The sequence below is a fragment of the Suncus etruscus genome, chromosome 9, assembly GCF_024139225.1.
Source record: "Suncus etruscus isolate mSunEtr1 chromosome 9, mSunEtr1.pri.cur, whole genome shotgun sequence".
Taxonomy (NCBI): Eukaryota; Metazoa; Chordata; class Mammalia; order Eulipotyphla; family Soricidae; genus Suncus; species Suncus etruscus.
This window is the reverse complement of record NC_064856.1, coordinates 109,823,686-109,847,982: the sequence shown is the minus strand read 5'-3', so window position 1 is coordinate 109,847,982 and position 24,297 is coordinate 109,823,686. Positions and strand designations below refer to the sequence as shown.

The 24,297-nt window shown below is 51.5% G+C and overlaps 1 protein-coding gene across 2 annotated transcripts; it reads right to left on the bottom strand.

Annotated features, from left to right (window-relative positions):
• Positions 1–287: 287 nt before the first annotated feature.
• SF3B2 (splicing factor 3b subunit 2) lies at positions 288–23,625 on the bottom strand. Of its 2 annotated transcripts, none has more exons than XM_049780153.1 (21): positions 23,462–23,625; positions 22,651–22,700; positions 22,341–22,418; positions 18,224–18,472; positions 16,596–16,713; positions 14,431–14,531; positions 13,661–13,757; positions 13,220–13,311; positions 12,730–12,951; positions 12,496–12,633; positions 12,246–12,326; positions 11,855–12,082; positions 10,938–11,087; positions 10,149–10,238; positions 9,946–10,053; positions 7,854–7,961; positions 7,340–7,482; positions 7,156–7,257; positions 933–1,032; positions 625–810; positions 288–421 (listed from the first exon to the last, which is right to left on the bottom strand). In XM_049780153.1, exons 1-21 carry the CDS (start codon positions 23,589–23,591, stop codon positions 350–352), a joined length of 2,643 nt encoding a protein of 880 aa, XP_049636110.1. In that variant the 5' UTR covers positions 23,592–23,625; the 3' UTR covers positions 288–349. The 2 variants fall into 2 exon arrangements, with proteins under 2 accessions (XP_049636110.1, XP_049636112.1); XM_049780155.1 differs by having other exon boundaries at positions 22,651–22,697.
• Between the last annotated feature and the right edge of the window lie 672 nt (positions 23,626–24,297).

Here is a 24,297-nt window from a genome sequence, read left to right as displayed (position 1 = left end):
GGCAATGGGGAAGCCCGTGTTAGCGGGGCCGGTGGCCTCGTCGCCCGTGTGGCAGCCGTGGCTGACCCTGGCACAGACCGGTCCCCAGAGCGGCTGAGAGCCCAAAAGACGCTCTTTAAGCGTGTTTGCAGAAGGGGACTCTGGGGAGATGGGGCAGGGCCAGGGTCGCCACATGTTCATCTCTTTCCTTGGGAAACAGCTTTATTTACAAAACAGGTCTCAAGAACATAAAATGACACGTCCTTCTCCTTGAAAACTGGGGGGGAGGAGTAGATTCTGGGGGGGGGGGCCCGTGTGAAGCCCAGTCATCGCCCAGGGCCTAACAGAGGGCCAAGTGCGAGAGGGGAAATTAAAATTTGAATTCTTTGTATTTCTTGCTGCCCCCACGGCTGTCCTGGGGCTGTGCTTTCCGCTTCTTCTGCTGCAGTAGAGTAAAAAAAACAAGTTAAGACACAATCAGCGCCCACGGATCCCCAGAACGAGGATGAGGGCTGACATAGCCAGGGAGGTCTGGGCTCCGCCCCCACCCAAACCCCCCCAATTCCCGTGATGTCGTGATGCCGCAGCGCCCCGGCCTGGCCTTCCCCATCCTTCTCGGCCGCTCGCCACGGGAGGGCACCCTACCTTCTGCTTGGCCGCATGCTCCGCCACCATGTCGCTGAAATCTTCCTTCTCCACCTGCGCCTGTTGCTCGCGAACGTGCTCCTCGTACTTTTGGGTCATGGCCATGGGGTCCAGCTCCAACTCCTCGGGAGCCAGGGCCACTTCCACTCCTTGCAGCTCAGGAGCTGGCCCCTTCCGGCTCATAACCTGGAAGGGATCCAGGCCTGGTCATCTCCAAAAAGGAGCAGAGCACCCAAACTTCTGCCCCGTCCTTCTCAGTCTGCCAACCCCCATCCCCGGCAAGGCAGTGAGTCCTCCCAAGTGCTCACCGTGGACATGTCATAAATGTGGGTGGACCCCATCATGGCTCCCCCAACAGTGGCCGTCCTCTTCTCTGGCAAAACGGTGAACAACTGGGGCGTCTCGCTTCTGCAAAGAACAGTGGGGTTGAATCCCCAAAGGAAGGAAGAAAGGAAAGGAAAGGACGGAAAGGTCTTCAGGAGGGGAAGCCAAGACCCAGTTCCCTGCAGATTCTGAAACTCAAGGAAAAAGGGAGAGCGGGGCTGGGGAGGTGGCGCTTGAGGTAAGGTATCTGCCTTGCAGGCGCTAGCCAAGTAAGGACCACGGTTGTCCCATATGGTCCCCCCAAGCCTGGGGCAATTTCTGAGCACTTAGCCAGGAGTAACCCCTGAGCATCAAATGGGTGTGCCCCCCCCAAAAAAAAAAAAGAGGGAGAGCCCAGCTACCATTGCAGGTCACAGAGACCCAAGAAGGAAGATTTGGAGCAGTGGGGAGAGGGGTGCGGCCACGCCAAATTTAGAGAACACTGCAGGGAAGGAGTGCGGAGATTGATTTAAGAGGTCCCCTGAGCCAACCAAGTTCATGCGATCAGAAGCCAAGATTCTCACATGTCAGAGGCTCAGGATCAGAGAGGCTGAAAGTTTCCCACAGATCTTGAGTAGTGAGAAACTAGCCGGAAAAAAATAAAAGACACCTGCCCCCATTTGAGCTGGGGTTCTAACACACACACAGCTTGAACTTCCAGCACTTTCTGTGGCGCAAGAGTCTGTCACCATCAGTGTTACTGCCTACTTCTGGAATTTCACAAGAAACTATCCTCACATGTGCCAGAAGTCACTTGTTTTCCATGATCATTGGAATAAAGCCCAACTCCTGTCCCATGACCCGAAGGTTCCAATCTGGTCTTTCCTGGTACTCAGGAGAGCACCAGAGAAGGAGGAAACTACTAAGGAAGGAGAAAGAAGCCTCACTGTCCCATAAGAAGCCAGGGACAGTGGCTGCTGCCTGGCCCTAGCAGGCATGAGACAGTCCCATGAGACATGAAACTCCCCTGAGACAGAATGAAAATCCTGCTGGTTCAATGGCACTGCAGGTGGACAGGGCCTGGCACCTCATAGTAGGGGGCTGCCTAGTGAACCCTTAAGCAAAATCTGGAAGGACCAAACTGCCAAGTTCCATATTCCTCAACAACACCCAAGATTTTAAGCCTATAAAAGCGTGCAGGGGTAAAAAAAAAAAAAAAAAAGAAAAGAAAAGAAAAAGGGGCCAGAGAGATAGCATGGAGGTAAGGCCTTGCATGCAGAAGGATGATGGTTCAAATCTCGGCATCCCATATGGTCCCCTGAGCCTACCAGGAGCTATTTATTATTATTATTTTTTTTTTTTTTTTGGTTTTGGTTTTTGGGTCACACCCAGCAGTGCTCAGGGGTTCCTCCTGGCTCTACGCTCAGAAATCACTCCCAGCCTTACCTCCTCACTCACTGCCTTACCTCCATGCTATCTCTCCAGCCCCATCCAGGAGCTATTTCTGAAAGTAGAACCAGGAGTAATCCCTGAATGCTGCCAGGTGTGGCCCAAAAATCAAAAACCAAAAAAAAAAAAAAAAAAGGGTGCAGGGGCTGCAGAGAGCACAGGGTTAAAGTGCGGCACTCAACATGTACGCAGCCGACCAGGGTTCGATCCCTAGCATCAGAGAGTCCTACAAGCATTGTCAGGAGCGATCCATGAGCAATGAGCTGGGGGGGGGGAGGTAGAGGATGATTTGAAACTCAAATAAGTACGTTCCAAACCCTGTTATCCACTAAGAAATTCACAGAGTTGAAAGAAGCAGTAAAGTCTGAACTTCAGAGGAAAAGCACCCATTTTAGCAACCCCGAGCAGGCACAGATGTTAGCATTACCAGGCAAGTACATTAAATGTTATTATAACTGCACTCCATCTGTTGAGGGAGTGAAAAAGAGACGCAGAAGGTATAAAAAGATGCGCACCATGCTGCTGAAGATGGCAATCACAACTAGATTAGAAACTACAAAAAAAAAAGTAGTAGCAGACTTGAAGACATAGAAACTGTCTAAAATTTATTATAGAAGGGTTTGTGTAATTTTTTTTTTTTGGAGGAGGAATTCTGCATTGGGGGCCACATCTGGTGGAGCTCAGATGTTACTCCCAGCTCTGTTATCGAGAGATCACTCCTAGTAGGCTCCAGGGACCATATAGGCGACAGGGATTAAATCTAAGTCACCATGTTCAGGCTAATACCCTACCCACTGTGCTATTGCTCCAGCCCCAGTAGTTTAGACCTAATGGTTTGGTTTCCTGGCCTGTAGTGTTTGACCACCAAGGCTGTACCCAGAGGCTTTCTGGAAGTCTGTGCCTTGCACATGAAGCATGGGCTTGCTATACCACATGGGTAATACTTCAGCCCCAAGAAATGTATTTTAAAACTGAACACAGCAAAAAAAAAAAAAAAAAAAAGAACACAGCAGGCCAAGGATGTGGCTCAGCAGAAGAGCATTTATTTGCCTGCAAAGGTTATTTCTGAGATTCTGGTCTGATCCCCACTACCACAAAGAGGAAAAAAAAAAAAGAATCAGAGGCCAGAGAGATAGCTAGATAGGGCAATTTCAAAAATCTAGGAAATGTAAAGGAGAGAAAGTGGAAAACAAAAAAATACTTAGTGTTCATGGGGCCGGAGTGATAGCACGGCAGGTAGGGCGTTTGTTTGTCTTGCATGCAGCCAACCTGGGTTCAGTCCCCCACATCCCATATAGTCCCCCAAGCCCTGCCAGGAGTGATCAAGGAAGGCAAAGCCAGGAATAAGCCCTGAGCACTGCCAGGTGGGACTCAAGCCTCTCCCCATCAAGGGCTCAATTTTGGAACCTCAAATATGCAAGGCAAAGGTTCTACAGCTCAGATATACCCCTGGCCCTCAGAGGAAAAAAAAAAAAAGATATTTTTGGATTAAGTAATGGCCAAAATGTTTCCAAATTAATGAAAATTTCAAGCCTAGATTAAGGATGCAAAAAGAATACGAAGACAACTGAACTGACATACTGCCCCACATAGCACATTAGAATTAAACTGCCCAAAACTGTAGAGAAAAATCATAAAGGAAACAGCCAGGAAAAAATGACACACATACAGAACAAAGGAAGAATGACAAGATTTTTCATCAGAAGCAAAGAGAGAAAGACCCCACCGTGAAGTATCTTTAATGTAGAAAAACACTGCCAAGACCAAGTACTACTCCTGGCAAACCAGAAAAAAAAAAAGGTCAAACAATAGCTGTTTTAAGCTGCAAAAACGGAGCCAACAGGTCAGAGAGATAGCACAGCGCCAGGGCGTTTGACTTGCAAGCAACCAATCCAGTTCAAATTCAGTGGTTCAGGGCCGGGCGGTGGCGCTAAAGGTAAGGTGCCTGCCTTGCCTGCGCTAGCCTTGGACGGACCTCGGTTCGATCCCCCGGTGTCCCATATGGTCCCCCAAGCCAGGAGCAACTTCTGAGCACATAGCCAGGAGTAACCCCTGAGCATTACCGGGTGTGGCCCAAAAACCAAAAAAAAAAAAAAAACAAAAAAAAACAAAAAAAAAACAACACAAATTCAGTGGTTCAAATTCCAGCATCACATATGGCGCCCCCTACCTGCCAGAAGCGATTTCTGAGCACAGAGCCAGGAGAAACCCCTAAGCGCCACTGGGTGTGACCCAAAACCAAAAATAACAAAGAAAAAACAAAGCCAATTCATGACCAGCAGACCTACAAAACATGTTGAAGGGACTGAAAGACGGTAACAGCGCGTGATACATTTGCCTTGTATGCAGTTGCCTGACTTAATTCCCAGCACCTCCTAAGTTTCCCCCAAGTTCCACCAGGGGCTTCTCCTGGAGTACAGAGCCAAGTATGGCCCAAACACACAAAAATGTAAATGCTGAAGGAAGCCTTCTTGACAGAAGGAAAATTATGCCTGACAGAAACGGGAACATGAATGCACACCCCAAGAAAGCGGCGCAAATGGGCTCCTTCAACCAGGGAAGCGCCGGATCTCCCCTGGAGACAAGCACCCGGCTTTACCTCTTTGGAGAAACCTGTGACCTCTCTAAAGGCCACCCTGAATTAAGACTTAGCACAAGTTCCTCCATCTTAAGATAGCAGCTATTCTAGCCACACTGGCTGACCTCCCAGTCACCCCCCAACATTTCCTGAAACCCTCCCCTTTCCAGAATGAGGCGTAGTGCAAGGAGGAAAAGTGAGCTGACCGAAATTACCTCCCAACCATGTCCTGAACAAAGTTCCTATCCATCAAAAAGCAGGAGGGAGGTGGTGGTCTTGACAGTTCCCGAAAAAATGTGAACAATGTACTCTTCAGGATCTAATCAATCACTGGAAAGAGCCTTAGGAAATCGTAGGACTGCCATTTTAGAGCATAAAAGAAAGCCCGTACTCAAGGTCAGGGTCACTCTCCTCCCAAAGGGGGACGGCCCTGACCAGTTCCTTAGGACTTATGATCTGTGCATAATAAAATATTTAATACAAAGCTCATTGCTTTATGTGATATTTTTTTTTGGATACATGGACGCACCTTTCTCTCCCCTCATATGCAACTTTCTTTAAACAAAACAATTTTTGCATCACTAAAATTTAAAAAAAAAAGGATACTGCAAACAGGCTGCAGCAGTGGCACAGGCCATAAAGACCTTATGCACGCTAGCCTAGGATGGATCGCAGTTTTCAATCCCCCAGCGTCCCATATAGACCCCCCCAAGCTAGACATGATTTCTGAGCGTATAGCCAGGAGTAATCCCTGAGTGTCACTGGGTGTGGTCGAAAAATAAAAATAAAAGAAAGGATACTACAAGGGCCGGTGAGGTGGCGCTAGAGGTAAGGTGTCTGCCTTGCAAGCGCTAGCCAAGGAAAGATCGCGACCACGGTTTGATCCCCCAGTGTCCCATATGGTCCCCCCACGCCAGGGGCAATTTCTGAGCGCTTAGCCAGGAGTAACCCCTGAGCATCAAATGGGTGTGGCCCAAAAAACAAAAAACAAAAAAAAAAAAAAAAGAAAGGATACTACAAACAGTCCTACAGTGGGCCAGTAGATGATTTAATTTTAATTATTTAATGCCCCTAAATTAATTATTTAAATGTCCCTAAAACATAACTGGCCCCTTAAAACTAGTAACATCTGCACTAGAGAGATAGTATAGGGATTAGGGTATTTACTTACATGCAGCTGACCCAAGTTCATATGGCTCCCCCTATGATTTCCTGAGCTGAGGAGTGATCCCTGAGCACAGGCAGCAGTGACCAAAAAAAGTTTATCTTTAAAAAGGACAGTGGCAATTTCTGAGCAAGAGCCAGGAGTAACCCCTGAGAACTGCTGGGTGTGACCCCCCCCCAAAAAAACAAAACAAAACAAAAAAATAAAAAATAAATAAAAAGGACAGCAATAGTACAGCCGGTAGGGTGTTTGCCTTGTACAAGGCAAACCTGGTTCAATCCCTGACATCCCATATGATCTTCCTAATTCCAGAGCATCGCTTGGTGTAGCCCAAGAACAAAAATAAACAAAAGACCAGCCAGGGCTGCCAGTACAATGTGAGGACCATGCCTAGCATGTGCCCAATACATATGATAAAAAAAAAAAAAAAAACAAAAAAAAAACTCACCTGCCGAATCAACTAGCAAAAAACAAAACAAAACAAAAAAACATGATCTCCTGAGCATCACCAGATGCAGCACTGCCGGGGTGGCTGGAGGAGCCCTGGCCCTTCACAGCTGAGCAACACCGCATCCTGGGCCCCTGCATTGAACCAACTGCCCCGCTGGCCAAGAATAGCCCAGTGGGGCCTCTGAGCCTCCTGTTTCGCTTGGGAGAACCATCCCAGCTCCCCCCAAAAAGTTCAGTTAATTCAGAATGTAGGAAATTGGGAGGAACAGATGGAACAGAGGACAGAATGGACAGAGACCACCTCAGGATGAAGGTCGATTCCTCAGAGCTCCTGCTTGGTGAAAGCCAGAAAGGCCCCGGGCCCTGCAGCCCAGCTCCACTTAGCAACACTCACCTCTCCAGAGCTCCTGCTCACTGTCTCCCTACACCTCACCCCTTTACAACCACTCCCCAGTTTAGTTTCTGCAGTGTCTTCACCTGCAATTACCGGCCTGATTCACCCCAATGCCCTACAAAGAGGTCCCAGAGGAGACACATGCGCCAGACAGCCTGAGAGGAGGAGGAATCCTCCCTCCCCACTCCTCACCCATCCATGGCCTCCTCAATCTTCTTCTTCCTCAGCTCGATGAGCTCCGGAGTCTCCATCCCCGCTGGCACTGAAGAGAAGCCTCCTGGAGTGATGAGGCCACTAAGAAGGAAAGAAGGCTTGAGGTCAACACGGGGCCACAGTGAGGTGGCGGTGCTTCCAGGAGGCTGAGGTGGCTCCGCACCTGTCTGCAGGGGTAATAAAGCCAGTCTCATCGGGCTTATCTTCGTCGCTCTCTTCCTCCTCTTCTTCCTCTGAAGATTCCTCGTCTGACGGCTCCAGCTCCCCCCAAGGGGTCCGATCAATCTCTTCTTCCTCGGTCTTGGTCTGGAAAAGACCAGCGGCCCACAGATGTTCACCACCAAGTCACAACTACATGTTGTGTGGACAAACAGACCTGGCCTGGGGCCAGAGGGACAGTCATCATGGAGGACATTGGCTTTGCATGTGGCTGACCCGGTTCTATCCCGACTTTCCCTATGGTCCCCTGAACCCCACCAAGAGTGATCCCCGAGAGCAGAGCCAGGAGTGGCCTGAGCCCCACAGGTTGTGGCTCAGAGACAAAGCCACCAAACACCAGACTTGAAGCACATCTGATTTTACAGCTTCAGCACACTCAGCTTCCTGGAACGAGCATCCACCAACTACTACTTCAACTTGCAGGCCCTTAGCAGGAGCATGCCTGCCCAAAGCTGTACCTGAAATTCAGCCGCATTGGTTCCAAACACATCCCCGTAGAGTGGTTTCCCGGTTTCGTCAACAGGGGGTTTTCCCCAGCCACCGGCATGATACCCAAAGGAACAGCTCTGCAAGAGAGGGGGAGACAGACAGCTCAATCCCTCTGCCACGCTCCTGAAGAAGCAGCATGTCAGGGCACAGTTATGCTACAAAATCCACCCTCAAGGACTAGAATCCAATGTTAGAACGTGTACAAAGCAGAGAACAGACAACAAAGATCTGGAGGTGACAGGTGGGAGCTTGGAAGCAGAGAATATACGAATGACCTGTCTTCCTGGCCAAGTTCATGCTGTACTGTCTCCACTTCAGGGGCAGGAGCGATAATAGTCCAACAGGGAGGGCGCTAGCCTTGCACACAGCCAACATTGGTTTGATCCCCACCACCCTGAACCCTGCCAGGAGTGACCCATGAGCGCAGAGCCAGGTATAAGCCCTGAGTACCACTGAGTATGACCCAAAAAATTTAAAGGAGGGGGAGAAAGTACTTCAAAAGCAACAACATCTTACTGATTTTCCCTTATGTGGAAAGTTTGTCAGTATTATCAAAGGGACAGAAGCCTCTTTCGAGAACAGAAGGAACTCCCAAGCAGTGCTCAGGAATACCGGGGGGCTGGGGGGAACTGGAACAACAATACAACAGGGAGGGCACTTGCTTCACACAGGGCTGATCCAGGTTCGATCCCCAGCATCCTATACAGTCCCCGAGTTCTGCCAGGAGTGACCGAATGCAGAGTAAGGAGCCTGCCTCACACATAACCAAGCCAGATTCAATTCCAGGCATCCCCAAGCACCAAAAGGAGTGCAGAGCCAGGAGTAACCCCTGAGAATAGTTGGGTGTGACCCAAAATGTAAAAAATAAAAATGGCTCCTTTTGGACCCAGAGAAATACAGGGGTTCAGGCACTTGCCTTGCATGCAGCTGACCTGGTAGGTTCCCAGCACCACTGGGGGACCCAGGTACCCCGCTCTATACCACAGGGCCCATACGGTGAGCTGGGTGAGAATTACCAAAAGGGGCCCCAGGCCTCCTCATGAAGCCCCTTTTTACTTCGATGACTGTTAAGTTCCGGCAAATCATTGAAAGTTAAATAATAAAAGTCGGGGCCGGAGAGATAGCATGGAGGTAAGGCGTTTGCCGATCATGCAGGAGGTCATCGGTTCAAATCCCGGCGTCCCATATGGTCCCCAGTGTCTGCCAGGAGCAATTTCTGAGCCTGGAGCCAGGAATAACCCCTGAGCACTGCCGGGTGTGACCCAAAAACCAAAAAAAAAAAAAAATAATAAAAGTCAATGCTACTTATTTCAAAAATAACAATGAGATTCCCGGGCCGGGTAGGTGGCGCTGGAGGTAAGGTGTCTGCCTTGCAAGCGCTAGCCAAGGAAGGACCTCGGTTCGATCCCCCGGCGTCCCATATGGTCCCCCCAAGCCAGGGGCGACTTCTGAGCACATAGCCAGGAGTAACCCCTGAGCGTCAAACGGGTGTGGCCCAAAAACCAAAAAAAAAAAAAAAAAAAAAAAAAAAAACAACAATGAGATTCCTGAAATGAGTTATTTCTACCTCCACACTCATATCTAAAGTGATATACAGAAACATGCACCCAATTTTAAATGTGGTTATTCCTAGTGGTAAAACTTTGGGGGGTCTGTTTACACCTTTTTAATGGTCAATCTTGACTATTTTATGAGCATGTCAAGTTTGGGAGAGTGGAAACAGAGACAAAGGTAAACAGAAAGGGTAGGGGAGAGAAAGCACAGCAGGTAGGGCATTTGCAGGCACACAGCCAACCCAGGACTGACCCAGGTTCTATCCCTGGCATTCCACATGGTCCCCCAAGCCTCCTAGGAATAATTTCGGAGTTCAGAGCCAGGAGTAACTGCTAAGCACTGCCAGGAAGTCCCCGTCCCTCCCCCCCCCCACCCCACCCCCGCCAAAAAAAATAAAAAAAAACAAAGACAAATGATGGGTAAGAAAAAAAATAAATCCCAAACCACCAGCAGCTCCAATGAGACAGCAGAGGTGCTAAGAAGGAAAGGCAGAAGGTCAGGGCTTACCTCTGGGATGGGCGAGTTCAGCCCCGGGATTTTCAGGTTGGGGTATGAGGGGGGTGGCCCGTATCTCTGCATGGCGATCAGCCAAGGGGGCGGGACTTTGTGGGCATTCTACAGAAGAACCAGACACCGTGGGTTAACCCTGGTCTCCCTCTGCCCCAATTCCCGCCCTCCTTTCCTTGCCCCAGCAGGCAGGTGGCACTCACTGGTCCGACAGGCATCCCCAAGGAAATCCTGAGCTCATCAGACAGATCTCCTGGCTTCTTCTCCTTCAGGCGTGTCTCAAACTCCTTCCCCTGAGGAAAGAGATGGTTCTCCAGACACAGTGGCTCAGGGCCAAGAAAGCATGAGGACAAAGCTGAGAAGTGCCAGTTCACACTGAGCAGCTCTCTGGGGGCTGCCCTTGCCTCTGGGGGCCCCGATCAGGGAGGGAAAGCGGGAGTGGGAGGAGGGGAAAGCAGGCCTCCATGCTGCCAGAGGCCACCAGGACAGGACGCCGCCGGATGGCAAACCTACTTTTCCGTCTCTAAAATGAGGCCACTCGGCACAATAGTGGGTCTCCCAAATCCTCCAGCATTCAGGTTTCCGGCCGTGGGGATTCACAGTCGGAGCATCCGAAAGAACAATTTATCCAGCCCACCTCAAGTATTGAATGTTTGCACAATGCACCAGCTACTTGGCCCCTCTGCAGACCCCCTCAAAGATACAGGCTGGAAGAGGTAGAGACTAGGCAGGAGGGTACTTGCCCTGCAGAGAATCAAGCAGGACCCCATTCCTGCACCCAGATAACCACGTGAGCACTGCCAGGAGTAGTTCCTGAGCACCACCAGGCACCACCAGGTGTGGCCCCCAAACAAATGAAACAACACAAAGATGAGGCCTGCATCTCACTGGAAGGTTCCACACTTCAACCCCTCGGAGAGCAGAATAGAGGGAGGGGCCTCTCGCCTGCCCTAAGTAAAGTCTGGGCCACGCCTCACAGGGCCACTACAAACCTCGTAGTACAGGTCACCGTGGATGGTGAGCTTGGGCTTGGTCTGCCACTTAAAGAAGGCGTCGTGCAGCTTCTGGTAGTCGATGTCGATCTTGCCCATCTTGGGCCGGACCTTTTCCCGCATCTTTGACTTCATGGTCTTTTGCTCCTCCTGAGAGGAAAGGCGCCATCAGTCGCCGGACTCACTTCCTCCAGGTCATAGGGGTCCCCACCACACCAGAGGAAAATGGCTTTCTTTTCTCCCGAAAACCCACAAATCCTCCCTGCTCACGGCCTCCAAGGGCATGTACAGCTCAGTGAAAACAGGGTTCTCCAGGGACAGAGAAGGGGACTGGAGAGGCTCCAGAAACAAGCCAGTTTTTACCCTGCACCTTGGGAACTCCCAAACATTTCCATTACACACAATTTTTGAAAATGACTCAAAATATTAAATTAAAGCAATCCTGTGTAAGAAACTAAACCATCCCCAAAAGTCTCAAACTGCACTAGGGACTGGGCTAACACTGGGCCAGGGACCCCCAGAGCCTAGATGGCGAACCTATGGCTCGCGTGCCAGCGGTGGCACACGAAGGCCTTGAAGCTGACATGCGGGAAGGTCGAAATTAAGATATGCAATGCGTGCCGCAAAGTTTTTAGATACTAAAATCTTGTTATTCAGGTTTAATTGACGTGCTGGCACTTTTGAGGAAATTCTTTGGTTTGGGGCGGCAGTTTGGGCACTCGGACCCAAAAAAGGTTAGCCATCACTGCCCCAGAGGGTCATAGGGAGTTGGGTGGGCAGATGTGGAGTCCTCAGATCAGGAGGTGAACAGCAGCTTCAACAGGAGGCCCAGTATGGCCGAGCACTCTGCACCAGGCCCATGTCCTCCCTGGGCCTCTGCCTGGTCCCCCCCTACTCGCTCAACCCCGGCCCCATACCTTCTCCTGCAGCGCCTCCCGCATCTCCTGGATGCCTGTGCGCTTGATAAAGTCGGGCAGCTCAAACGGAGGCTTCTCAATGCCGCGTTTACCCTGCAGGTACTTGCGCTTGAAGCACCAATGGCGCGGCACTGGCACCGAGTTACGGGTAGCCTTGAGGTGCACCAGGAGCTTGGGGTCCTGTGCGGTGACATCATGCATCTCCACGACATCGGGCCGAGCCACCAGCTGGGAAACACAAGCCCACACCTCTCAGAGCCCTGTGTTGCCAATGAGGGGAGTTCTCGGAGCTCCCCAACCTTGCCGCTTCCATCCCAGTCTCCTCCAAATCCCAGCCCGGCAGGGTCCTGGAACTCAGGGGCTCCATGCCCAGCACCAGGGCCTCCCTCACCTGCTTGAGTTCGGCCACTGTGAAACGATTCATTCGACGCAACTTTTTCTTGGACAGCTTCGGGGCTTCAGGCTTCTTCTCCTAGGACAGAAGGACAGTCTGTCTCCCTTTCTGGATGCTGAAGGTGGCACCCAGGGCCAGGCCCACAGTGCCCCTCCCTCTCAGAGCAGGCTTCTCTGCCTTGCCTCAGAATGTCAGGACCCCCCTGACACCAGCCACTCCCTGCAGGGTCCCCAGGACAGCGCCTCACCTGCTCATCATCACTGCTGTCATCGTCACTGTCCTTGTGTTCCTCCTCGAAGCCCTTCTTTTTGGGGATGGCCGAGTTCTCCAGTTTGTCCAGCTTCTCAGGCTCCTTCTCCTTCTCCTTCTTCACATCATCTGTGAGCTGTGGAGGCAGCAGCCCAGAACCTCAAACCTTTGGTATCCCCCTCAACGCTGCGTGACACATCCCAGACTCCAGCCCTGTCCCCACTCCCTCTACCTTGAAAGCCTCAAAAATTTTTCTGAAGAAAATGAAGTTGGGCTCATGGATTTCTGGCTCCTCAGTCACATACTCGATCTCCACGGCAGCGGCAGGGGGCTCGGAGCCCCGCGCCCGAGAAGACTCTTTCTCTTTCTCTCGGTCCCCAGAGCTCTCCGAGGACACTCCCCGCACCCGCTGTGGCTTCTTCTTCTTCTTGCGGTTGCGACGCTTCCGGTTTTTCTGTACAAGCGCAGCCAAGGGGTCAGAAGCCAAGTGTGCGTCGGGCCTCCCCATCTCCCCCAAATAGCAGGGAGGTCCGAAGTTCCACCCTCAAGTCACAGGCCTCTGGATTCCACAGTTGTGAGAAAGGCAAAGGGCTGGCAGCAGAGGAAGGAAAGCGGTGGGAAGGCACCAAGGCTGAAAGCTTCTGCAGCTGAAGGACTTAGCAGGCCCCAACATCAGCCCAAACCTGTCTCCCGGACTCCCCCAGAAAGGCCCCAAGCCAGACCTCTTTCCTGGACACAGCCACAGTGTCCTCCTCAGGCTCAGAGACTGATGGGCCCAGGGATGAGCGTGCATCTGTCTCCATTTCCTCTTCCTCTGAAAGGACAAATGCAGACAGTAAAATCTCCTCAGTCTGTCCAAACTCTCGGGTCCCATTGGAAGGTGAGGCAGGGTGTGCACTCATATGCACTTGCCCACATGCACGCTTACCTCCATGCAAGCACGAAACCATCTGCACGCACACACATACTCACAGGCACCCGGCAGCTACACACACACACTCTCTCGGCCTTGCTTCGAAGCTCCCTCTCACGTGCACTAGGCGTCACCTCACCTCACATACATGTACTCAGACTCTCCTCACAGCTCTCCCACATATGCACACACATGCATCAGTAGTGTGTGTGTGTGTGTGTGTGTGTGTGTGTGTGTGTGTCACACTCACCTTGCTGGGAATTCATCTCTTCCTGGCGGCTCTCCTTTAGCTGCAGGATCTTTTCTAAAGCCTGAGGGATCTTGGGGCCCACGGAGGGGTCATCCAGCTACCAGAGAAAAGCCAGAAAAAGGTGACCACACAACCCCATCCTCAGCTGCAAACGTTCTGTCTACACAAGTTGTACATGGTAGATGCACCCCCTTCCAGCATCACCAAGTGAACCTCCAAGATAAACCTCTCCCTGACCTTCCTCACTCCCCTGCTGAAACACACTTTACCAGAGCATGGCTCAGCCCAGCCCCCCACCCCCTCAGACTTTCTGAAGCTCCAAAGCAGAAGCAGTGCCCTTCCAAACAGTACTCTAGCAAGCACCCCCAGGGTCTCTGGGCAAAGCTGCACATCCCAAAGGGATGCCCAAGAACAAGACCGTGAAGGGGGTACATGTGCCCTGAAGAGATCTCTGACCTCTTGGAATAACCCACAGGATCCTGGGAGAACTGCAGACACGGTCCCAGGAGGAGAGTGAGAGAGCACGAGAGCAAGCATGAAGGACACACGGGCCAAAGACAGGCAGAATGCCGAGGTAGAGCGCAGAATGACTCAAGTCTCTCTGGGCAGGGCGTGCACCCAGTGTGGGACATCTGGGCCTCCCCCTACCGGGCAGACACAGGCTCTGGGTTCCTCCCACAACTGCAGGGCCCCCTAAGACAGTCCCCACAGCAAGCACTAGTTTGAACTAAAAAGCCAGTCTGTCCCGTCCCTGAGATACCACCCCTTACCTCTCGGTTTTCATCTCCAGGGGGTGGCGGGGGACCACGAGGCCGAGGGACAGGGGCCCCCATGGGCAAAACAGTGGGTGTGGGGACCACTGGAGCAGCAACTGAGAGAAAATTGGAGAATAAGAAGAAACATTTTGTTACTGTTGATAATGGCACTCTAGGGATACAATAACACTGCCCTTCTAAAACATCATGTGGCTCTTTTTTGGGGGGTGGGAACCAGACGAATCCAGGGCATCACAAGTGTCAGTACTGCTCCCAGACACAACTATGCTAACACTAGCATAAGCCACGTTACCTCAAGCGTTTCAAACACAGACCCAAGAAAAGGCCCAGCAAGCAAGCTCTACTTCTGTTTGGGGTTACTGATGCTCAGGGATTCTTTCTCTTTCTCTTTAAATACTGTGATTACAAATGTAATTGTAGTTGTATGATTTTTTTTTTGTTTGTTTTGTTTTGTTTTTTGGGCCACACCCGGCGGTGCTCAGGGGTTACTCCTGGCTGTCTGCTCAGAAATCACCCCTGGCAGGCACGGGGGACCATATGGGACACCAGGATTCGAACCAACCACCTTTGGTCCTGGATTGGCTGCTTGCAAGGCAAACACCACTGTGCTATCTCTCCGGGCCCAGTTGTATGATTTTAAGTCATGTAAAGAACACCCCCATCACCAGTGCAATATTCCCACCACCAGTGTCCCAAATCTCCCTCCTCCCCACCCCCCTACATCTGTAACTCGAGACAGGCTTTCTACTTCCCTCATTCATTCACATTGTTAGGATAGTTCTCAATGTAGTTATTTCTCTAACAGCAATCATCACTCTTTGTGATGAGCTTCATGTAGTGAGCTGGACCTTCCAGCCCTCCTCTCGTTTGTCTCTGAAAATTATTGCAAAAATATCTTTCATTTTCCTTAAAACCCATAGATGAGCGAGACTCTTCTGCGTCTATCTCTCTCCCTCTGACCTATTTCACTCAGCATAATAGATTTCATGTACATCCATATATAGGAGAATTTCATGACTTCATCTCTCCTGATGGCTGCAAAATATTCCACAGTACCACATTCATCTGTTGAAGGGCATCTTGGTTGTTTCCAGTCTGGCTATTGTAAATAGCATTGCAACGAATATAGGTGTGAGGAAGGGATTTTTGTATTGTATTTTTATGTTACTATGGTATATCCCTAGGAGTGGTATAGCTGTATCGTATGGGAGCTCAATTTCCAGTCTTTGGAGAAATCTCCATATCGCTTTCCATAAAGACTGGACTAGACGGCATTCCCACCAGCAGTGAGTTCCTTTCTGTCCACATCCCTGCCAGCACTGCTTGTTTTCCTTCGTTGTGATGTGAGTGGCGTGAGATGGTACCTCATAGTTGTTTTGATTTGCATCTCCCTGATTGTTAGGATTAATGATGAGGAGCATCTTTTCATGTGCCTTTTGGCCATTTGTATTTCTTCTTTTACAAAGTGTCTGTTCATTTCTTCTCCCCATTTTTTGATGGGATTAGATGTTTTTAGGGATTATTTCTTTTTTTTGGGGGGGGGGGGTTTGGGTCACACCCAGCAGCGCTCAGGAATTACTCCTGTGCTCAGAAATTAACTCTGTGCTCAGAAATTGCTCCTGGCAGGCTCAGGGGACCATATGGGATGCCGGATTCGAACTACCGACCTTCTGCATGAAAGGCAAACACCTTACCTCCATACTATGCGGCCCCAGGGATTATTTCTAATGAGGCTCAGGGGACCAAATGGGGGTGCTGAGAGGTCAAACAAGCACCCCACCTGATGTACTACCTCTATAGCCCCTGGAACACTTACTTTTATGCATGTTGGAGACCTATATTGAAGCAAGCACCACAGAGCTCCATTCCATGCTCAGTGTCACGGTGACCCTTCCCCCAGAGCCCAGAATAGCCCTTGAGTACCACTCCCAATAAACAAATTACTTCCCCGCTCTAAACCAGGGCAGCTGTTAGCCTTGAAGGGGAGTGGTACCATGAAGGGAGACCGGAACTACTAGAGGTGCTGGTCAGGTTGGCCAGAAGATCTGGGCATTCATGGTACCTGTCCACTTACTGCACAAGTGGACATTGCATCAAACACCTTGAATCAAATATGCTCCATCTCTTTCCCTGCCTTCCCTCTACTCGAAGGGCCTTACCTCGAGGACCCAGTGGAGTTCGGACACCCATCTGGCCCAGCTCCTGTGGGGTTCGAGGAACTGGGGTGCCCATCTTGGCAATCTCCTGCTGCCGCTCCTGTTCCAGCAACACAGCGGCCTGAGAAGTGGGAGCGGAGGAGACACAGTTTGAAAATCTGCTTGGCACCAAGCCCCTGACAAGTGCTTTCTCTGAGCTGACTCAGAAGCCCCAGAACAATCAGGTACTAGCTGAGTGGACAGACACCCCCCCCCCACACACACACACACACCCTTAAGTCCAAATCACTAATCCAAACAGAGAACCTCTCAGTACAGACGGGAAAGTCCTAGAAATAACACTCAGGAAAGTTCTGGTTCTTCACTAAAAGCTTAGAATTTAAAACAAGAGTTTGCTTGTTTCTTTCTTCCCCCAGAGATTAAAATATTTCTAAGGAACAAGGAATTCTTTTTCCTTGTCTACCCTTCAGGATGTAGCATGATCTGAGTAACAAACTGTCTGGTATAACCTATGTTTATTATTTCTGACATGTCTAGGAATAACCCATAAAAATACTTCAGGGGGGGGCTGGAGCTGTGGCACAAGCGGTAGGGCGTTTTCCTTGCACACATTGACCTAGGACAAATCACAGTTCGATCCCCAGGCATCCCATATGGTCCCCAAGCCAGAGGCGATTTCTGAGCATGTAACCCAAGCATCACCAGGTGTGGCCCAAAAACCAAAAAGAAAAAAAAGAAAATACTTCACGAACTCAAGAACCAGCCAAAATGCAGTCCCTCATATACAGTATGAATCCAACACAAACTGAAACAAAGCCAGTTTCTCCACAGCACCTACACTGGAGGCAGGTGAGACGGTGGAAGACCAGCGATCATTTCCCCCATCAGCCCGTTTTGCCCACCAAAAATGACCTATTTTCGTTTTTTGTTTCTTGTGTGGACCTCTTGGCTTTCTGATTTTAACAACAACCACTCAGCTCATAAGCTATTTAAGACAAAACAGGGTGAGAGGCTTGAGCTTCCCAACCCTGGGGACTACAAAAATTGATTTAGATGGGGGCTGGAGCAATAGCACAATGGTAAGGCATTTGCCTTGCATGTGGCCAACATAGGACAAACCCAGTTGGAATTCCGGCATCCCAGATGGTCCCCTGAGCCTGCCAAGAGCGATTTCTGAACAGAGCCAGGAGTAACCCCTGAGCGCCACCAAGTGTGGCCCAAAAACCAGAAGAAGAAAAAAAAAAAGACTTAGATGATGTGGAACTTAGTTTAGAGCGAGGTAGCAAAATTAACCAAGGCAAACTTCAACAGTGCTTCCAGTTTTAAGCAGCAGAAGTGTCAGGGAATGAACTAAGCCACGGGGTCAAAGGTTAAAAAGAAAGGAGCTTTACCCACACTAGTGGGCTTTAAGAGCTCAAGATCTCCCTGATCCTAAAAGAAAAGATGCTCCAGGATACAACTGATCCCAGGAGGCACCACCAACAGCCACTTACTGGGAGCTCATCCAGCCCAGGGCCAAGCTTTGGATTCAGACATTCCCCAGAAGCGTGCATCTTGGCTCTGCTCTCTTCCAAGCTCTGCAGCCCCTTCCAGGTGCTGTCCCCCTGGACCCAGGCCAGCGCCTGCCTTACCTGCTTCGCCCGTTCCTCCTGCTGCATCAGCAGTGCCGCCTGCTGTTGTGCCAGCTTCAGCCGCTCCTCCTCAGTCAGTGCTACAGGGTCACCCACACGGAGAGGCGGCGGAGGCCCCAGGTTTGGCGGGCGAGGTCCAACTGCCATTGGAAAGCCAATGCCGAGGCCTGGAGGTGGCGGTGGGGGCGGCGGGGGAGGCTGCAGAGGGGGCAGTCCCATGGGTGGTGGCGGCATGGGCATCCCGGAGAGCTGTGGAGAGGAAACCCACAGTGAGCTGGACAGGTAGGGCAGGGCGAGCAGATATGCCCGGGTCATGCATTAAGGAGAGAGCAAAGAACTCAGTGGCCTGAAAGAGGACCAGCTTCTATGTCTGCACTGCAGGGATCCCCCAAGCACTGCTAGGAGTACTGCTGGGTACACACCCCAACCCCAACCAGCACCAAAAACCAGGGCTGGAGACAGTAAGCAGGTAGGGTGCTGGACATACTTGCACATGTCCAACCCGTGTTCAATCCCCAGGACTATCCCGTATGGTTCCCAGCTAAGAGTAATTCCTGAGTGCAGGACCAGAAGTGACCCCGGAGCATTGCTGGGTGTGACACCCAAAACTTTAATTTTTTTTTTTTTTTTGGTTTTTGGGCCACACCCGTTTGACGCTCAGGGGTTACTCCTGGCTATGCGCTCAGAAATCGCCTCTGGCTTGGGGGAACCATATGGGACGCCGGGGGATCGAACCTCGGTCCACTCCTATGCTAGCGCTTGCAAGGCAGACACCTTACCTCTAGTGCCACCTTCCCGGCCCCATCTTTAAATTTCTTTAAAGGCACAAAATTAGCACTGAAACAACAGTACAGCGGGTAGGGTGGTGCCTTGCACACAGTCTACCTGGGTTCAATCCGCAGCAACCCATATGGTTTCCCAAGCACCGCCAGGAATGAGCCAGCCACAGAGCCACGAGTAACCTAAGCACTGCCGTCATGGCCCAAAAATACAAAAACACAAAACAAAATGAAGGCAAGGAATCGAGGCTCGAGAGGACTGAAATAAACCTTGAGCCGTTGTGCAGCTGAGTCACAAGCTGCAGGAACCAGGAATCAAATAAGGGAGTCACTGTGCCCGGGCAGGATATAGGTGGCCGCTTTCAACTGGGGAGGCAACTAAGCCAAGTATCCCCATATCTGGACTTCTTTTGGAAACACCCAGCAGTGCTCACAAAACTCATGTGGTGCTAAGGACAAACCCAGGATACACCTTAGGCAGGACATGCATCTGTATGATTTCTCTGGCACCGATACCGGTGCGGCATCTGTGGCTCTGAACTACTTTCTTTGGGGCCCACACTATGTGGGGTCTTCTCCCAGCTCAGTGCTTGGGTTTGCTCCCAGCAGTATTCAGGGGACCATATAGTGCTGGGGATAAGACCTAGAGCTCCCACCTGCAGAGCTTACACTCTAGCCCAGTGGTCCTCAAACTTTTTTTTTTTTTTGGTTTTTGTGCCACACCTGGTGATGCTCAGGGGTTACTCCTGGCTACGAGCTCAGAAGTCGCTCCTGGCTTGGTGGACCATATGGGACGCCGGGGGATTGAACCTCGGTCCGTCCAAGGCTAGCAGAGGCAAGGCAGTCACCTTACCTCTAGCGCCACTGCCCGGCCCCATACACAAACTTTTTAAACAGGAGGCCAGTTCACTGTCCCTCAGACCGTTGGAGGTGCGAACTATAGTAAAAACAAAAACTATGAACAAATTCCTATGCACACTGCATATATCTTATTTTGAAGTGAAGAAACAAAACAAGAACAAATTCAATATGTGGCCAGCGGGCCATAGTTTGAGGACCACTAGCCCTTTGAACTGTGCTTAGTTTAATTGTATTTTACCTTTTTCTTGGGGGGGGGGATTAAGGAGACTATTTCCAGTTTAAGTCTTCTAAGAGGCAGGCCAGAGAAATAGCACAGCAGAGAAGGAATTTGCCTTGTACATAGCTGACCGAAGTTCGATCCCATAAAGTCCCCTAAGAATCACCAGGAATGATTCCTGAGTACAGAACCAGGAGTAGGGCCCGGAGAGATAGCACAGCGGCGCTTGACTTGCAAGCAGCCAATCCAGGACCTAAGGTGGCTGGTTCGAATCCCGGTGTCCCATATGGTCCCCTGTGCCTGCCAGGATCTATTTCTGAGCAAATAGCCAGGAGTAACCCCTGAGCACTGCCGAGTGAGGCCCAAAAAAAAAAAAAAAAAAAAAAAAACAGAGCCAGGAGTAATCCCTGTGCACTGTCAGATGTGGTCCCCAAATAATCTGAAGGACTGTTCCCAACAGACCTCAGGGAACCATGTGGTATCAGTCCCCTGAACTGAATTTGAAATGGTAGGTAAAAATCTAAAGAGTCGGGCCATTGAGATATAGCACACATTGGGGCCGGTGAGGTGGCACTAGAGGTAAGGTGTCTGCCTTGCAAGCGCTAGCCAAGGAAGAACTGCGGTTCAATCCCCTGGCGTCCCATATGGTCCCCCCCAAGCCAGGGGCAATTTCTGAGCGCTTAGCCAGGAGCAACCCCTGAGCATCAAATGGGTGTGGCCCCAAAAAAAACCAAAAAGAAAAAAAAAGAGTGGTTCAATCCTGTATGATCCCCCGAGCCTTCCAGGAATGATTTCTGAGAGCAGAGCCAGGAGTGATCCCTGAGCAGCACCAGGTGTGGTCCAAAACCAAAATCAGAAAAGCCAACATTAGAGAAAGACTTGGGCTCAGGACCAATGGATAAATGCAGAGTTCCTGGGATATCAAACACAGCCACTTTATAGGCACCAGGACTGCAGTCCCCAAGGCTTGCCTGGAGAGGAGCAGCCCTAGAAAGAGTGAACTGAAAAATGCCTGGTTTAGTTTCTTAAACTACAGTTCACACGGAGATGGCAAAAAAAAATCTTGAAGGGACCAGAGCGATGGCGCAGTGGTAGAGCGTTTGCCTTGCACACTGCTGACCCAGGACAGACCGTGGTTTGATTCCTCGGCGTCCTGTATGGTCCCCCAAGCCAGGAGCGATTTCTGAGCACATACCCAGGAGTAACCTCTGAGTGTCACCAGTAGTGGCCCAAAAATAAAAAATATATAAAATAGGGGCCGAAGAGATAGCATGGAGGTGGGGCATTTGCCTTTCATGCAGGACAGTGGTTCGAATCCTGACATCCCATATGGTCCCCTGTGCCTGCCAGGGGCGATTTCTGAGCATAGAGCCAGGAGTAACCCCTGAGCTCTTTGTGTCTCAAAAACAAAAACAACAACAACAACAACAACAACAACAACAAAAAAAAATATATATATATATATATATATATATATATATAAAATAGGGACTGGAGAGTGGCCTATGGGTCTGGCTAAGCCAGAGATAGAACAGGAGCACTGCCAGACTTGGCCCAAACCTTCCAATTTCCTAATATTTTGTTTTGTTTTTCTGTTTGGTTGGTTTTTGGGCCACACCCGGTGGCAATCAGGGATTATTCCTGACAAGCTTAGGGGACCATGAGATCTATATAGCCTAGGATCAAACCTGGGTTGGCAGCATACAAGGCCAACGCCTTACAAATGTGCTATCACTCCAGCCCCCAGCTTTAAGGGTCCAAAAAGAGATGGTTCGGGGGCAAAAAAAAAAAAAAAAAGAGATGGTTCAGTAATCTGAATACATATTCTACATGCAAGAGACCCCGTCCAATGTTCAGCACCCCTGAAAAAGTGTCCCCCTGCACAGAGCCATTGCAGGGATGAACAAAAATCCCTGCAGTCAGCTTTATACTATCTTTATGACTTATTATCAGCTCGTGTTTGATTTGTATGACTATTTTATATAGCTAGAGCATCCTCAAATTTCCAAGGGTGGACCAGGAGGATAATAAGAGTGAGACATGGGGCCGGAGAGATAGCATGGAGGTAAGGCGTTTGCCTTTCATGCAGGAGGTCATCGGTTCAAATCCTGACGTCCCATATGGTCCCCCGTACCTGCCAGGAGCAATTTCTGAGCCTGGAGCCAGGAATAACCCCTGAGCACTGCCGGGTGTGACCCCCCCCCCAAAAAAAAAGTGAGACATACAGTCACTTGGAAGGTGGAACAAACACCCCTTTTACCTGTGCCGACATGGGAGGGGGCGCAGCTTTGTCGCCATCATCACCTCTCAGGACAGGCCGGTTCAGCACGATGCCGGTCTGCAAGAGAGAATGGGGCGGCAGGGGCTTGAGATTAGGGCGACGAGGGCTGAACCCCCCTTGTAACAATCGCCCACAAAACTGACGCGGTGCAGTGGGCTGGACCCACACACGCCAAGAAGCGCTTTGCAAGAGCGCGGGTTCAAATCAAGCAGCAAGGAAGACACTAAATGGTTGGGGGCAGCCCGCAGCTGGGCCTAATCCCTCCAGTCCGGCCTCCAACCCTCCTCACCTGGCGGGTGTAGGTCTGCAGCCGCTCCACCAGCTCCTCACGACTCCCTGCTGGCCAAAGCACAAGTAAAACCGGAGAGTCAGATGAGCAGAGCTCCGAACCTGGCCTTAGGAAGTCCTGATCAAGCCTTAGTGGGGTCCGGGTCAGGCGTTAGGGGGACCCGGGTCAGGTCGTAGGGGGGCCCGGGTCAGGCCTTAGGGGTTCGGGTCAGGCCTCAGGGGGATCTGGTCAGGCCTCAGGGGTCCCGGGTCAGACCTTAGGGGAGCCCAAGTCAGGCCTTAGGGGGTCCCGGGTCAGGCCTTAGGGGTCCCGGATCAGGGCCCAGATCAGGTCGTAGAGGGGCCCGGGTCAGGTCTTAGGGGTCCGGATCAGACCTCAGGGGGATCTGAATCAGGCCTCAGCGGGGTCTGGGTCAGGCCTTAGGGGTCCTGGGTCAGGCTTTACAGGGCTGGGTCAAGCCTTAGGGGATCTGAGTCAGGCCTTAGGGGTCCCGGGTCAGGCCTTAGGGGTCCCAGGTCAGGCCTTAGGGGTCCGATCAGGTCTTGGGGGGGCCCGGGTCAGGCCTTAGGGGGGTTTGAGTCAGGCCTTAGGAGGTCCGGGTCAGGCCTTAGGGAGGTTTGAGTCAGGCCTTAGGGTGTCCGGGTCAGGCCTTAGGGGGGGAGCATGGGTCCGGCATTAGGGGGGGCCCGGGTCAGGCCTTAAGGGAGGCCCGGCCCGCCCCCAGCCCCGGGTCTCCGGGGCAACCAACCAGTCGCCGCTTCCCCGCAGGCCTCCGCCAACCCGGTGCTCTAGACCTCGGAGCGCTCCTCACCTTGGATCGGCGCCCCGATCTCTACCAACTTCGCTTGCAGTTCCTGGGCAGCCCAGGCGCCATAGTGTCCGGGGGGCGGCGGCGGCAGCTGCAACTCCCCTTTCGGAGCCTCGGGATGCTCGGCCGCCATCTTAGTCGCGGGAAGGCACGGACCCAGTCCGGAAGTGCAAGCCTGCCTCCGTCAATTTCCCGGAACTTCCTGCGGCGCGGGCCGCATGCTCTTCCAGGATTGGTCGGTCTTTGCGAATAAGACACGCCCCCTACCGTCCGCGGGGAAATCTGATTCGCTGCGGCTGGTCGCGAAGATTTCTGGGAGTTGTAGTTCGCGCACCTACGGCTGCAATGCTAATGTGGGAGCTGGGACTGATGTGCAAAGCCTGCCCGAGGCCGCGGGATGTTGCCTAGCTGGATGCCCTGCAACCTCATGAGCGGCCGTGGTGCTTAAGTTCCCCCAGGGATTCCTGGGGAGCCTCATTCCCCCCGGTGACCGTGCATTGCGGGCGCCAAGCGGGATTGCAGCCGATGCCTGCGATCAAACAGTGTCTGATTGTCTGCCCGCCCACCCCCGGACCTGGCGTGGATGAATGGACTGAAAGGGGATCGGGTCCGGAGCCGAGCCCGCCGCCCGGGCTGAACTCCAGCTGCCGATCTGGGGGAAGGGCAATACTTAAAGCCCCTTTTTCCACTTTCCGTGCTGGTTTAGACGTCAAGTCTTTTCCCTCCCACTTTTCCTTTCTTTTATTGGAACCACCGGGTGTGTTCCAAGCTTCCACCTTCGCCCCAAGTTGCATCCTCCAACAATGTGACAGAAACCATCCTGCCCCATCTAGATACTC

What these genes read in the sequence shown, in the direction of transcription:
- SF3B2 (XM_049780153.1), bottom strand. Translation starts at nt 23,591, where the DNA reads ATGGCGGCCGAGCATCCCGAGGCTCCGAAAGGGGAGTTGCAGCTGCCG. An exon ending in TGCAGACCTACACCCGCCAG is followed by an intron (nt 22,419 to 22,650) that starts GTGAGGAGGGTT and finishes TCTCTCTTGCAG; the next exon opens with ACCGGCATCGTGCTGAACCG. An exon ending in ACATTTATGACATGTCCACG is followed by an intron (nt 811 to 932) that starts GTGAGCACTTGG and finishes GATCCCTTCCAG; the next exon opens with GTTATGAGCCGGAAGGGGCC.